At 43.1% G+C, this 16,131-nt stretch overlaps 1 protein-coding gene across 1 annotated transcript; it reads right to left on the bottom strand.

Annotated features, from left to right (window-relative positions):
- Window positions 1-16,010, bottom strand: LOC110497332 (snRNA-activating protein complex subunit 3). Its single transcript, XM_036954094.1, has 9 exons — window positions 15,691-16,010; window positions 15,329-15,412; window positions 15,113-15,194; window positions 14,625-14,729; window positions 14,237-14,386; window positions 13,170-13,252; window positions 9,392-9,550; window positions 1,143-1,250; window positions 1-1,010 (listed from the first exon to the last, which is right to left on the bottom strand). The coding sequence occupies exons 1-9, from the start codon at window positions 15,918-15,920 to the stop codon at window positions 863-865; spliced, it is 1,149 nt and encodes a 382-aa protein (XP_036809989.1). The 5' UTR covers window positions 15,921-16,010; the 3' UTR covers window positions 1-862.
- Window positions 16,011-16,131: the final 121 nt, after the last annotated feature.

Genomic DNA, 16,131 nt, shown 5'->3' with positions numbered 1-16,131 from the left:
TATTTTGTTTATTGAAACATGAGTACTCATGTTAGATGTGGTTAAATATTGGCACCCTTGCATGATTCACTTCAAAATACATTTAAATTAATAACTTGTTTACACTTCACAGGACCAAATCAAAATTAATATTTTTCACTTAAGTCAAATGGCCTAGACTAGCTTATTCAAAATTCATTCATTTGGAGGCAATGAGTCTCATTAAGTCATTTGTCACCTGTAGTAAGTTGCAGGTGCCTACAGGGTAAGAGAAAGCAGAACATTCTGCTCTACTGCAAAGTACAAGTGGCGCCAATATAATTGACCTCATCTGTACGCATTCAAATAAATTGCTTCTATCAATAGTACTGTGTCAAGTCAACAGGTCACACGGAAAACTATTAGCCTCAGATCTGAGCTTTCCGGTCTAAAATGGCCATCAGTAGCTTAACAGATCGGTTAAGATTATTCCATTGATGTGTTTTGAATCAAGATGTTGCTAGAGTGCCCTTCCAAGTCACCACTCGAGCTTTTGCAGGGCGTGATATCCCTATCCAGAGGTAGAAGACAGAAGGGTGTTGTCCCACTGATTTCCACTTTAATTAGTGAAACCAATTCTTCGTACGAGCTATAATCATTCAAGTGAACTTCTCATGAGTAGCATGAGCTGGTGACACCACCAGCTCACCACTGAAGGTTCATCTATCCGAAATGAACAGTCTATGAGCTTTACAATTCTATGACTACAACAAAAACATTTCCATGTGATCATGAATCCCAAGACAAATAGAACAGTAAATAAAGTGCTTTAATGCCAACAGAAATGTGCCCTATGTGCCATTACTAATACTGCACAGCAGTAGGAGGGAGAAACAGGACGGTCTCAGTTGAAGGCCCCAGGGTCCACATAAGGGTAGGCCAGGAACTGTCCTAGTTTGTTTCCTTTCTCGTCATAGTGAAGCATGTGGAAGCATCGCTCACAGAAGAGACACGGGTCATTTGGGGCAAATGGATCATTTGTGGTTAACCATCTGGGAAAAAAAAGTCAAATTAGTACACTGACAACTTGTAATGAATTTAAACTAATGTACAGTCAATTGTTAGGGATATGTTTTTTTGGCCAGGTCATGTAAAAAGAGAATGGTGATATTTTTTCTACACACCTGCCGATGTAGACGTGACACACAGCGCACTTTCTGGTCATGACCCTGTGCTTGTGGGTAAGGAGAGGGTACAACTTCCTATCCAGGCAGTCATCCTTATGAGCCAGTCTGGAAACATTGAGCAGGGATAAAATAAAACATACCATGTCCACACTAATGAAACCAAACCAAGCCTTGTTACACATCTACCACAGTGGCTGGAACCTTTCACCTTTAGCGTGGAATGATCTCCAATGCACAAATATGATGAATTGGTGCCTCAGTGCAGGGGTGTCAAACTCATTCCATGGAGGGCCTAGTGTCTGCTGGTTTTTGTTTTTCCTATTAATGAAGACCTGAACAACCAGGTGAGGAGAGTTATTTACTAATTGCTAACCTTAATCAATCAAGTACAAGGGAGGAGCGAACACTCGGTCCTCCGTGGAATGAGCTTGACCCCTGTGCTGTAGGCCTGGGGCACTTTTTCCCCCAAAACGCGGTCCTCTGGATCCCAAGGGGTGCACATTTTGTTTTTTGCCCTAATACTACACAGCTGATTCAAATGATCAAAAGGTTGATGAATCAGTTGTGTAGTTCTAGGGCAAAAACCAAAACGTGCACCCGTTGGGGTCCAGAGGACAGAGTTTGGAAAACACTGGTCTAGGGCATGTGATGGCTCTTAGGGGATCTTTTAGTGAACAGTGTATTTTAAAACAACCCAACAATACATGAAAAGCAAAACACTATCACAATTCTTTTTGAATGAATGTGTATTCTGTACTGTATTAAAACGGCTCATCTGGAAAAGAGACCTTGATCTCAGCCTTGACTCCTTGTCAAAATAAAGGTTAAATAAATAAAAACTGTGTTGAAAAGGACAAAGTGATGGGAAAATATCTGAGCCAGCACAGTTTTGTAACAGTTTTACTGGCAGCACTGAGGCTGAGGCCTTCTTGGAAACATCACGCCACAAAACCAGCCTTCATGCACAGTTAGTGCCTCCAGCAAAGAAAACCAGTCAGAAGAAGGCTAAAACTTAAATCAAATCAGTCTCAGAAAGCTGAAAAGGCTGACCTACAATATAGATCAATTGGAAAGCCTCAAGGCTCTTTATCATGTGAGTGAATTGATCAAAGATATGACTTTATCCTATTCATCTAGAAAGGGCAGCACTTTCCCCTGACCTGCTGTCTTACCAGAAATCTGGCCTTCTTCACAGTACCGATATGAGTAAGGTGAACCGATTTCTGACACATTGATTTCGCATAGATACAGCAACATATTTTGGCTCTGTAGTCGGCACTTTGATTTTTAAATGATTTAAATGACTAAGGTTAAAGTGTAGACTGTCAACTTAAATTTGAGCTTAATTTCATTCATATCGGGTGACCCGTTTAGAAATTAACACTTTTTGTACATTCGGAAAGTATTCAGACCCCTTGACTTTTTTCATATTTTGTTACGTTACAGCCTTATTCTAAAATTGATCAAATGTTTTTTCCCCCCACTCAATCTACACACAATACCCCAAAATGGTTTTTAGAAATGTTTGCAAAATATGTAAATGTAATATTTTTTTTTGTATAAGTATTCAGACCCTTTACACAGTACTTTGTTGAAGCACCTTCGGCAGCGATTACGGCCTCAATTATTCTTGGGTATGACGCTACAAGCTTGGCACACCTGTATTTAGGGAGTTTCTCCCATTCTTCTCTGCAGAGCCTCTCAAGCTCTGTCAGGTTGGATGGGGAGCGTCGCTGCACAGCTATTTTCAGGTCTCTCCAGAGATGGTCGATCGGGTTCAAGTCCAGGCTCTGGCTGGGCCACTCAAGGACATGTCCCGAAGCCACTCCTGGGTTGTCTTGGCTGTGTGCTTAGGGTCGTTGTCCTGTTGGAAGGTGAACCTTCGCCCCAGTCTGAGGTCCTGAGCGCTCTGGAGCAGGTTTTCATCAAGGATCTCTGTACTTTGCGCCATTCATCTTTCCCTCGATCCTGACTAGTCTCCCAGTCCTTTCCGCTGAAAAATATCCCCACAGCATGATGCTACCACCACCATGCTTCTCCAGATGTGACACTGAACTCTTTGTCCTGAATTCCATCTTGGTTTCATCAGACCAGAGAATCTTGTTTCTTATGGTCAGGTGCCTTTTGGCAAACTCAAAGCGGGCTGTCATGTGCCTTTTACTGAGGAGTGGCTTCCGTCTTGCCACTCTACAATAAAGACCTGATTGATAGAGTGCTGCAGAGATGGGAGAACCTTCCAGAAGGACAACCATCTCCACAGAGGAACTCTGGAGCTCTGTCAGAGTAACCATCAACCATTGGTCACCTCCCTGACCAAGGCCCTTCTCCCCCGATTGCTCATTTTGGTCAGGCAGCCAGTTCTAGGAAGGGTCTTGGTGGTTCCAAACGTATTCCATTTAAGAATGGAGGCCACTGAGTTCTTGGGGACCTTCAATGCTGCAGACATTTTTTGGTACCCTTCCCCATATCTGTGCCTCAACAATTCTCGGAGCTCTACGGACAATTCTGTCGACCTCATGGCATTGTTTTTGTTCTGGCATGCACTGTCAACTGTGGGACCTTATACAGACAGGCGTGTGCCTTTCCAAATCATGTCCAATCAATTGAATTTACCACAGGTGGCCTCCAATCAAGTTGTAGAAACATCAAGGATGATCAATGGAAACAGGATGCACCTGAGCTCAATTGAGTCTCAAGCATTTAGACCCTTTTGCTATAAGTAAATGAGGTGTTTCATTTTAATACATTTGCTAGTAAACTGTCTTTTTTTTAAGCCCATAACAATGTGTGTGTCATGTGTATACTTCTGTTTCAAAGTAGATTTGTTTAAGACTCCCAAGAAATCACCCTGTGACCCTGATTTAGCCCACTGCAGTAAAAGGTTATTAAGGGAGTAAAATTCTGTTTAAGTCATTAGTAAAGAACACATCGTTAAAGAGTATAATTATATTTTTTAGGTGGTTTTAAGCCTGTCAATCATTTATTGCTTCATAAGCAGAAACATTGTGGCTGCCCAGGTCATTAGGCATGTTGTGAACCTAGGGTCACCCTAAGTTCATAATATTGAACTCATTAAGGCGTTATCTGTTAGACGCCTAGAGTTCCGAGCTTGCAGACACGTCGCTGCTTGTAAATACCCCTGCTTGAAACCTGACACGCCCCCCCCCCCCCCCCCCCCGCACCAGTACCCCCTGTATATAGCCTCGTTATGGTTACATTTGTTTTTTTTTTTAAATTTTAATTTAAAAAATATTTTCTAAAATCCAATTTTTCTTAACTGCGTTGTTGGTTAAGGGCTTGTATAAGTAAGCATTTCACAGTAAGAACTACACCTTTTGTAGTCAGCGCATGTGACAAATATAATTGGATTTTGATTTGACACACATCCCAAGAACCCATTGGCTCTTGTGTAGAGACAGAAACAGAGCGGGGAGAGACAGATCTAGAGAAAGATTTTATTAAAAGGTAAATAACATTTTCTTAAATCTTTGGTACAGAAATGTAAGCATACATATTACAATTAAAGTTTTCTATGCAATATGAAAAGACTGTTCTAATTACTGTTCTTAGAGAAGAGCATGTCTGTCTTTGACCTGGGACTGACTGTAACCGAACACCCCCACTTGCCCTCCTACCCCTTGTACAATATATAAGTAACCCTTACCCTCCTACAAGGTATAAATAACCCTTACCCTCCTACCCCTTGTACAAGGTATAAATAACCTTTTTAGCTAACTCTCAGCTCATAACACACCACCTTGTGAAACACATCCTAGTCCTCAAGCCTGTATTCCACTCAAGGTTTGGTCTGTATATTCTTCTTCTTCGGCTAAGGTATAGAGCTTCGCTCTACAGGCTGGGTAATCAAACCCCATAGCTGTCCATTAGACATAACCACTTGATCTCCCAGCACCTTTATGGATAGTATTTGGGTTCTGCACAAATGTAGAAAACAATTTTGTGTAGTGCTGATTTACACTAAGCCCTTTTTCTGTTGAAGCCGGCATCATCCTACTTTCGATGTTACGGTCATCACGTGTGTGTCAGTAAGTGACAACTCCATGTTTTTCTTCTTCTTTAGAGTTCTGTTCCTCTTTCTCGAGGTTTCTTCTCACTCGTAGTGTTCACAGGACAAGCCTAAGACTTACTTATACACAGGCAAACCTACCCGGGTTGACCAAAATGGCTGTCAGAGAGGGCTGCCTCGCTTCTAGGCCTTAGGAAACTTTGCAGTATTTTGTTTTTTTTATGCATCATTCCTTACATTGTTAGCCCAGAAAATCATACATACAGCCAGGAAGAATTATTGGATATCAGAGCGACATCAACTTCCCAGCACTACGACCAGGAATACGACCTTCCCGAGGCGGATCCTTTGTCTGAACCACCCAGGGCATTTGAACTGATTCCAAAGGCTGACCCAAAACAACGCCGCCGGAGAAGAGGTAGATGGAGCGGTCTTCAGGTTAGACTTGGGAGGCGCGCACACCACCCACCGCTTCTGAGTATATTACTTGCTAATGTCCAGTCTCTAGACAACAAGGTAGATGATATTAGGGCAAGGGTTGCTTTCCAGAGAGATATCAGGGATTCTAACATACAGTTTCACGGAAACATGGCTCTCTCGGGATATGCTGTCAGAGTCGATTCTTTGTGCGTCGCGCCGACAGGAATAAACATCTCTCCGGGAAGAAGGGCTTGTGTTTCATGATTAACAACTCATGGTGTAATTGTAACAACAGACAGGAACTCAAGTCCTTCTGCTCACCCGACCTATAATGACTCTCAGTTGCTGACCGAGTTCTACTCGGTTATTGTCACAGCCGTGTATATCCCCCCTCAAGCCGATACCACGACGGCCCTCAAGGAACTTCACTAGACTGGAAACCATATATCCGGAGGCTGCATTTTTTTTGTAGCTGGGGATTTTAAAAAAAAGCTCATTTGAGAACATGGCTACCTAAATTCTATCAGCATATTGATCACGCTGGAAAAACATTGGGTCACTGCTACTCTAACTTCCGCGATGCATACAACGCCCTCCCCAACCCTCCTTTCGGCAAATGTGATGGACTCCATTTTGCTCCTCCCTTCCTACAGGCAGAAACTCTAACAGGATGTACCCGTGCTAAGGACTATTCAACGCTGGTCTGACCAATCAGAATCCACGCTTCAAGATTGTTTTGATCACGCAGACTGGGACATGTTCCGGGTAGCCTCAGAGAATAATATTGAAGTATATGCCGAGTCTGAGTGAGCTTATAAGGAAGCGTATAGGAGATGTTGTACCTACTGGGACTATTAGAACCTACCCTAAACAGAAACCGTGGACAGATGGCAGCATTCACGCAAACAGACAGTGCAAACCACCACATTTAACCATGGAAAGGTGACTGGGAATATGGCCGAATACAAACAGTGTAGTTATTCCCTCCGCAAGGCAATCAAACAAGTGAAATGTCAGTATAGAGACAAAGTGGAGTCGCAATTCAACGGCTCAGACACGAGACGTATGTGGCAGGGTCTACAGACAATCACAGACTACAAAAGGAAAACCAGCCACGTCACAGACACTGACATCTTGCTTCCAAACAAACTAGGATAATACAAACTAGGATAATTCAAACTAGGATCATTCAAACTAGGATAATACAAACTAGGATAATATTGAGGATAATACAGTGCCAACGATGCTGCCCGCTACCAAGGACTGTGGGCTCTCCTTCTCCATAGACGACGTGAGTAAGACATTTAAACGTGTTAACCCTTGCAAGGCCGCCGGCCCAGACCGCGTACTCAGACCAGCTGGCTATTCAATCTCTCTCTATCCCAGTCTGCTGTCCCCATATGCTTCAAGATAGCCACCAATGTTCCTGTACCCAAGAAGGCACTGAACTAAATTACTACCGCACTGTAGCACTCATTTCTGTCATCAAAGTGCTTTGAGAGACTAGGCAAGGATCATATCACCGCCACCTTACCGGTCACCCTAGACCCACTTCAATTTGCTTACCGCCCCAATAGGTCCACAGACGATGCAATCGCCGTCACGCTGCACACTTCCCTATCCCATCTGGACAAGAGGAATACCTATGTAAGAATGCTGTTCATTGACTATAGCTCAGCATTCAACGTCATAGTACTCTCCAAGCTTATCGTTAAGCTTGAGGCACTGGGTCTCAACCGCGCCCTGAGCAACCGGGTCCTGGACTTCCTGACGGGCCGCCCCCCAGGTGGTGAATGTCAGAAACAACTGTCCACTTCGCTGATCCTCAACACAAAAGTGCGTGCTCACCCCCCTTCTGTACTCCGTTCACCCATGACTGCGTGACCACGCACGCCTCCAACTCAATCATCAAGTTTGCAGACGACACAACAGTAATAGGCTTGATTACCAACAACCACAAGACAGCCTACAGGGAGGTGGTGAGGGCACTCGGAGTGTGGTGTCAGGAAAACAACCTCTCACTCAACGTCAACAAAACAAAGGAGATGATCATGGACTTCAGGAAACAGCAGAGGGAGCACCCCCCCTATCCACATTGAAGGGACAGCAGTGGAGAAGGTGGAAACTTAAGTTCCTGGGCATACACATCACAGACAAAATTAAATGGTCCACCCACACAAACAGTGTGGTGAAGACGGCGCAACAACAGGTCACCTAAAACCCTGACAAACTTTTACAGATTCACAATTGAGAGCATCCTGTCGGGCTGTATCACAGCCTGGTACGGCAACTGCACCGCCCTCAACCGCAAGGCTCTCGAGGGTGGTGCGGTCTGCACAGCGCATCACCAGGGCCAAACTACCTGCCCTCCAGGACACCTACACCACCCGATGTCACAGGAAGGCCAAAAAGATCATCAAGGACAACAACCACCGAGCCACTGCCTGTTCACCCCGCTATCATCCAGAAGGCGAGGTCAGTACAGGTGCATCAAAGCTGGGACCGAGAGACAGCGTCTATCTCAAGGCCATCAGACTGCTAAACAGCCATCACTAAACCAGAGTGGCTGCTGCCTACACAGACTTGAAATCATTGGCCACTTTAATAAACGGATCACTAGTCACTTTAATAATGTTTACAGATCTTGCATTACTAACTTCATATGTATAAACTGTATTTTATACCATCTATTACATCTTGCCTATGGTCGCTCCGGGGCCATTGCGCATCCATATATTTATATGTATATATTCTTATCCCATGCCTTTACTTAGATGTGTGTGTATTAGGTAGTCGTTGTGGAATTGTTAGATTACATGTTAGATATTGCTGCACTGTCAGAACTAGAAACACAAGCATTTCAAGTGTGATTTGAAATTGCTTTTATGTTCCTTCTACAAGGGGGGGGTCACACGCTCACAACACTTCCACAAGTTCACTACAAAACTTAACTGTTTGAACTGTCAAAAGTTCAAACTCAAGCCTCCCCGAAAAGTTTTTTTTTTTTTTTTTACATATTTTGACTTTAAACACATTTTTTTAAGTTCAACAAGTTCACTGCACATCACCTGAGAGGATGTCACTCCGCGTTTTTTACTTCAAAGAAACAGGTGTACTGTCAAGTTATCTAATGACACACTAAATAAAGTGAGAACATCCAGAGAGGATGTCATTAACAGGTCCACCAAAAGGACACAGCAAAGCACATATCCGTTTTTGACAGCAACTGTCTACTATATTCGCTCTTGCATATGCTGATTGTTTTGGTTGTGTTTCAGATTATTTTGTGCCCGATAGAAATTCATGGTAAATAATGTAGTGTGTCATTTGAGTCACTTTTATTGTAAATGACACTATTTACATTATTTACCATGAATTTCTATTGGGCACAAAATAAATCTGAAACACAACAAAAAACAGCAAATGCATCCCAAAAATGTGTCGAGTCACAAGTTTGATATAGTCATTGCGTGCTATGAACATGGGACCAAATAAACATTTTACGTGAATTTGTCACAATACGTTTGGTCCCCTAAAATGGAGGGACTACGTACAAAAAGTGCAGTAATTTCTGAATGGTTCACCCGATAAGGATAAAAGTACCCTCAAATTAAAGCTGACAGTCTGCACTTTAACCTCATAGTTGTATCATTTATAATCCAAAGTGCTGGAGTACAGAGCCAAAACAGCAAACGTGTCACTGTCCCAATACTTTTGGAGCTCAGTGTAGGGGGAAATGACATACCAAGTCAAAGCTCAAAATCCAGGTATCAATATGGATGACAAAATGACCTCTGACCTGATATCGGTGATGATGACAACGTGCTCGCAGTCTCCCTGGTGACAGAAGAGGTAGGGGTATCCCACCTTCACCTTCAGGTCGTAGAACCTGGTGTCCTCCATCTTGGCCTTGTGGAATGTGGGGAAGTCTCTGGTCTTTGCCCATTCAATGGTGGTCCTGGAAATATAGTACAATGCAACTTTATTGTCCAATTTGAAAAGTACAGTAGAAAGTAGAGGAAGAGAAATGAACTCCAACACCCAGAAAATACGCTTTGGAAATTCATCTTAAATTTACACAGAACAAAAATCTAAAAGCGCAACAATTTAAGATTTTGCTGAGTTACAGTTCATATTGAAATAAATGAATTCGGCCCTAAACAGCTCTGGTGGACATTATTACAGTCAGCATGCCAATTGCACACTCCCTCAAAATTTGAGATATCTGTGGCATTGTGTTGAGTGACAAAACTGCACATTTTAGAGTGGCCTTTTATTGTTCCCAGCACAATGTGCACCTGTGTAACGATCATGCTGTTTAATCAGCTTCTTGATATGACACACCTGTTAGGTGGGTGGATGGATTATCTTGGCAAATGGGAGAAATGCTCACTAACAGGGATGTAAACAAATGTGTGCACAACATTTTAGAGAAATAGGCTGTGTGTGTATGAAACATTTCTGGGATCTTTTATTTCAGCTCATGTTTCATGAGAGACCAACACTTTACATGTTGTGTTCATACTTTTGTACAGTATACTTACTAGCATTGTCTGAGAAATGATTTGATTATACTTGGGCTTAAAGGTGATTAGCTCACTAAAGAACGCTGGACTCTACCTTAGAAACTACAAAGAGTCACTCATTGGCCCAATTACTAAGGTCACCAACACATCTATTGGTCTGGGGGTGTTTCCAAGGGTATGGAAGTCGGCCATAATAACGGCCATCTTTAAATCGGGCGACTCTGCTAACGTGAGTAACTACAGGCCCATCAGTATACTACCTGTGGTGTCGAAGGTCGTTGAAAAGTGTGTAGCAGAACAACTGATTGCTCACCTCAACAGCCCCTTCACATTACACTCCATGCTGTTTGGCTTCAGAGCGAAACACTCCACAGAAAAGGCCAACTGCTTTCTTTTGGAAATTGTGAAGTTCAAGATGGACAAAGGGGGCGTTGTTAGGGCCGTGTTTCTAGACCTGAGGAAGGCTTTTGATACTGTTAACCATGAGATTCTCATCACAAAATTGTCCAAGTTCAATTTTTCCCCCCAATGCCTTGAGATGGATGAAATCATACCTTGAAGACAGAACTCAGTGTGTCGGAGTGAGCAATGAGCTGTCGCCCACTCTAAGCCATGATGTGGGTGTGCCACAAGGGTCAATACTGGGGCCCCTCCTGTTCAGCCTGTGTAATGATCTGTCTTCTGTCTGTACTGGGTCTGAAGTTCAAATGTATGCAGATGATAGTGATATATGTGCATGCAAAGAGCAGACAACAAGCTGCACAAGAACTCACTACTGTAATGGTCCAAGTTACAAAGTGGCTCAGTGACTCGTGTTTGCATCTCAATGTGAAAACAATTGTCTGCATGTTCTTCACAAAGAGGGTAACAGATGCTACTGAGCCAGATGTCTGTGTCAGGTGAGAAGCTCCAGGTGGTATCTGATTAAGTACCTTGGCATCATACTTGATTCCAACCTCTCTTTTAAAGAGCAGGTGAAAAAGGTAATTCAAATAACTAAATTCAACCTAGCTGATATCCGATTTATACGAAATTGTTTGACTACAGGAGGTAGCAAAACTGTACTATAAATCTATGATACTCCCCCACTTGTCATACTGCTTGACTAGTTGGGCCCAAGCTTGCTGTACAATATTAAAACCCATTCAGTCTGTCTACAAACAGGCTCTCAAAGTGCTTGATAGGAAGCCCAATAGCCATCATCACTGTTACAGCCTCAGAAAGCATGAGCTCCTGAGTTGGGAAAATCTTGTGCAATACACCGACACGTCTTGTATTCAAGATCCTAAATGGCCTGGCTCCCCCTCCACTCAGTATTTTTGTTAAACAGAAAACCCAGACATATGGCAGCAGATCCACAAGGTCTGCCATGAGAGGTGACTGTATAGTTCCCTTAAGGAAAAGCACCTTTAGTAAATCTGCTTTCTCTGTGAGAGCTTCCCATGTCTGGAATACACTGCCATCAGACACACATAACTGCACCACCTATCACACTTTCACAAAATGTATGAATACATGGCTAAAGGCCAATCAGAAATGTGAACATAATCCCTAGCTGTGTATTGCCGCTTTCCATGTTGTCTGTAGCTTATGAGGTGTGGAAACACTGTTGCTTTTATGGATTTTGTCTTGTTGCTTTTTGTTCTATGTTGCTCTGTCTGTGTGCTACGTCTTGCTTGTTCTATGTTGCTCTGCGTGTGCTCACTGCTCAATGATTGTCTATATTGTAATTGTTTTTAATAACCTGCCCTAGGACTGCGGTTGAAAATTAGCCGGCTGGCTAAAACCGACACTTTTACTGAAACGTTGATTAATGTGCACTGTCCCTGTAAAAATAAAATAAACTTAAATAAACTCAAAAGGTTGTTTCCAGTTCATCAATAAAATGCATATGAATATCCATTAGATATAGCAGATACTGAGCAAATGGCTAAGTGCATGAAGAACATTTTTTCCTATTTCCAATGGGTCTTGTGGCCTGGTTTGACATTTTTAATTACTGGATTGTGGCACATTACAATCTAACATCTGTTGATTCCGCTGACACATCCCCAAGGTTAACCCAGGCATATAGTTTAGTCTGGGTCATAGTTAGGCAAACCGAATGCAATATTCTGCACCTAAAACCTCCATCTCCGATCCAATATAGAGTTCTATGGCTGAAAAAAGTATTGTCTTAATTCTTTGTGGATCTACCTCTACCTCTCACTCTCTACAGTTTTGTCTTAATTCTCTGTGGATCTGCCCCTACCTCTCACTCTCTACAGTATTGTCTTAATTCTTTGTGGATCTGCCCCTACCTCTCACTCTCTACAGTATTGTCTTAATTCTTTGTGGATCTGCCCCTACCTCTCACTCTCTACAGTATTGTCTTAATTCTTTGTGGATCTGCCCCTACCTCTCACTCTCTACAGTATTGTCTTAATTCTTTGTGGATCTGCCCCTACCTCTCACTCTCTACTTGTCTTAATTCTTTGTGGATCTGCCCCTACCTCTCACTCTCTACTTGTCTTAATTCTTTGTGGATCTGCCCCTACCTCTCACTCTCTACAGTATTGTCTTATTTCTTTGTGGATCTGCCCCTACCTCTCACTCTCTACTTGTCTTAATTCTTTGTGGATCTGCCCCTACCTCTCACTCTCTACAGTATTGTCTTATTTCTTTGTGGATCTGCCCCTACCTCTCACTCTCTACAGTATTGTCTTAATTCTTTGTGGATCTGCCCCTACCTCTCACTCTCTACAGTATTGTCTTATTTCTTTGTGGATCTGCCCCTACCTCTCACTCTCTACAGTATCGTCTTAATTCTTTGTGGATCTGCCCCTACCTCTCACTCTCTACAGTATCGTCTCTGCAATATACAGGCCTGGCTTTTGTCTTTTTCGGGTTACTCCCTGGCTTCTACAGGCCCATTTCCACAGATGTTCTCTCACAGGATCAGCTAAGGTGAGTTCAAGTAAGCCTAGTCTGAAGTGTTCAGTCAGTCCAGTCAATGTAGCCAGATGACAGTTGGATGTCAGAAAGCGAGAAAGAAGAGAGAGAGCCACTTACTCGCTCATGTCCTGACACTCAGGGTGACGCATGTCATTGTAGAAGACCCCTTCAAAGTAGAAGAAGGCGGATTTGAAATGATCCTGAAACAGACAGTGAAAAGGTTCACCCAACACCGACATGATGATCAAGTCCTATTATGTAGGCTTATACTCTCTGTGAGTGTGTGGCTGAGTAGCTCCCAACTTAGACATCCTTATTATCTCATTTGTTACTAATTGTATTCCATAGTCAATGTGCTCCAAGACTCACAATCAATGACTACCTGTGTAGCAGCACGTGTTCCACGTTGGAACGTACTGTATATCCATGATGACTAGACGGTTCTTCTTGAGAAGTCGTCCTTTACGTCACCGAGCCGTGCACAAGAAATCTACTGGCATCTGTAACAGTATAACTTTAGTCCGTCCCCTCGCCCCTGCCCGGGCTCGAACCAGGGACCCTCTGCACACATCAACAACAGTCACCCACGAAGCATCGTTACCCATCGCTCCACAAAAGCCGCGGCCCTTGCAGAGCAAAGGGAACTACTACTTCAAGGTCTCAGAGCAAGTGACGTCACCGATTGAAACGCTATTAGCGCGCACCACCGCTAACTAGCTAGCCGTTTCACATCCGTTACACATCTACTGAATGTTGGGTTTTGGAAGTGGGGTGGTAGCATCTAACATTTGGATTCATTAGTTTGTTGTGCACTGCTCTGTGATGTAAGGGACGACTTCTTAAGACGAACTGTCTACCGACTATGGATACACATTCCGACGGAAGCCTAGCGTCAGCTGCTAGTTCGAACCCCCCGAGCCAACAACGTGAAAAACCTGCCTATGTGCCCTTGAGCAAAGACTTCGACCCTAATTGCTCCAGGGTCGCCGCTGATAATGGCTGACCCCTGGCAGTGACCCCAATCTCTGAGGGCGTCTCAGGGGGAGTTGGGATACGCAAAAAACACATTTCCATTTCACACGTGTATAATACACACGTGTACATGTGTGAAACAGGGAAATATAAGCACCCACCTACCATTACAATAGTATGGTTTGAGCTCGATCTCTTTGTGTGCGTGTCACCTTGCTGATGAAGTCCGGTGCCATGTCGGGCGTGTTGCTGAACTCTCCAAAGACCTGCAGGTCGCTGATACAGCAGATAGCGTCCCTCAGGTCCACCAGACTATGGGAGCCCAGCATCTGAAGGGTCATGTGGGGCCTCACATACCTAAACTGGAAGAGAATGTACGTTATAGGAAAATAATGCACGCTCTAGAATGCCCTTTAAGCCAATCAGAAATGGGTATTCAACAATTCCATGGTATAAATGAGATTAATAGGCAAAGAATGTACATGTCTTACAAAAGCACATTATTGTTGTGTTTAATGATGGAGATTGTTGGAATTAGGCTTTTCAACTTTTGGTGATTCTCACAAAGACTTGGAATCGAAGAAGTGAAACTGCACGTACTCTCTCAAATATGGCTGGGTAGAGAACGTTGATGCTCAAAATTATCTCCCCTTCTGGCACCAAGTCAGCAGGGTCCTCAGGCCTTTTCCCCACCGCTAGGCTCTCCTAGAAAAATCAAACACACAAGTCAATCAAATTTCTAAAAACAGGGTCTTAGCTCTTGTCGGTCGTGTTCATCTGGCACCAAACTGAAGAATATGACCCAGGGGTCTGGGTGTGTAGACTTCTGGGTGTCAGTCACGCTACAGGTTACATCAACAGGTTATACTCTATTCAAGGGATGCATTGTTTTCCAAGAAGTAGCCTTGAAGTTTTTGAACTTTTGTAGGCTTTTTTTTTATGATATTCAATGGGCAAAAAAAATGTGTGCAATGGTCTGCAACGCAAACACCTGGTAGAAGTAAATTCATCCTCAAACAAATATACGTTTATATATCTTAAATGACTTAAAACGGAAGGGGTGGTTACTTTCACAGGGTATAACTAACCAGTTCGTCTTGGTAGTGGTCAACTCTGCTTATCTTATCGATCCTCAGGGTGCCTTTGTAGTCCTGCTTCTTCTTCCTCTGTCTGAACATCAACAAGGCAACACTTTTTTAATGCAGTTCATGAGTAACTGTCTGCAGAACATGGAATTGGCGCATTTGTCATGTGGAAATGGTCTAGGATATCATTTGTATAGTAAAAACGTTGTAATGTTTTACATTAGTGTTTGAAGAGTGGGGTCAGGTGGCACAACGTTGGTGTCAAGAGGCTCATCTTCAGCTTGACCCCGAAGAGTGTCAACGCTGGAGAAAAAAAATCAACAATGTGAAGTTCACAGAACATCTCTGATACCACTAGTTTTGACCAATATTCTAAAATGCGTCATAAAACAAAAACAAAGGGAAGTTATATCCCTGGTCCACTACTACAGACGCTGAAGTTCAACAACAAACACATTATTATTGACAAACGATAACTAGCACATTGAGAAGTTACTGCTTGTCAACTAGACAGACAATGGATTTTCAGCTACCTAGCTAGAGTAGCAAATACATTTATAACTACCCCTTACTGTACAAACCTGCAGATAGCTTTCAGTTCATCCAACGTTTCTGGTGCGATTCCCATTTCCTTTGCAAAGTCGGCATCTTCATTCTCTTCGTATTTATCCTCGTAGGAATAGTCAATTGGTTTCAATTTCTCAAGCCATGCGGTTCTGAATGAGCCAACGTGGAATGGTTTGGTGTTTATGTCTTTATACTCAAAAACTGGAATATTTTCGTTCACGTTTGAGCTACTGCCCGCCGCCATTTTTTCATCTAAATGACGTCAAAACTCCCAGGTAACGCTGGGTAATGAAGTGTCTCGAGATGGGAAAATACAAGAGAAATTACCGATTGATAGAGTTATTTTACACTGGCCCGGGTTGAACCGGGTGAAACCCGGCACGTCATCCAGCGAAAGCTGGGAGAGAGGAGTGCCCATCTCAAATGGAAGAGTAATCTGCGCTGCTCGGTAATTT

Source organism: Oncorhynchus mykiss, chromosome 19, assembly GCF_013265735.2.
Source record: "Oncorhynchus mykiss isolate Arlee chromosome 19, USDA_OmykA_1.1, whole genome shotgun sequence".
Lineage (NCBI taxonomy): Eukaryota > Metazoa > Chordata > Actinopteri > Salmoniformes > Salmonidae > Oncorhynchus > Oncorhynchus mykiss.
This window is presented reverse-complemented; position numbering and strand designations above follow the sequence as displayed.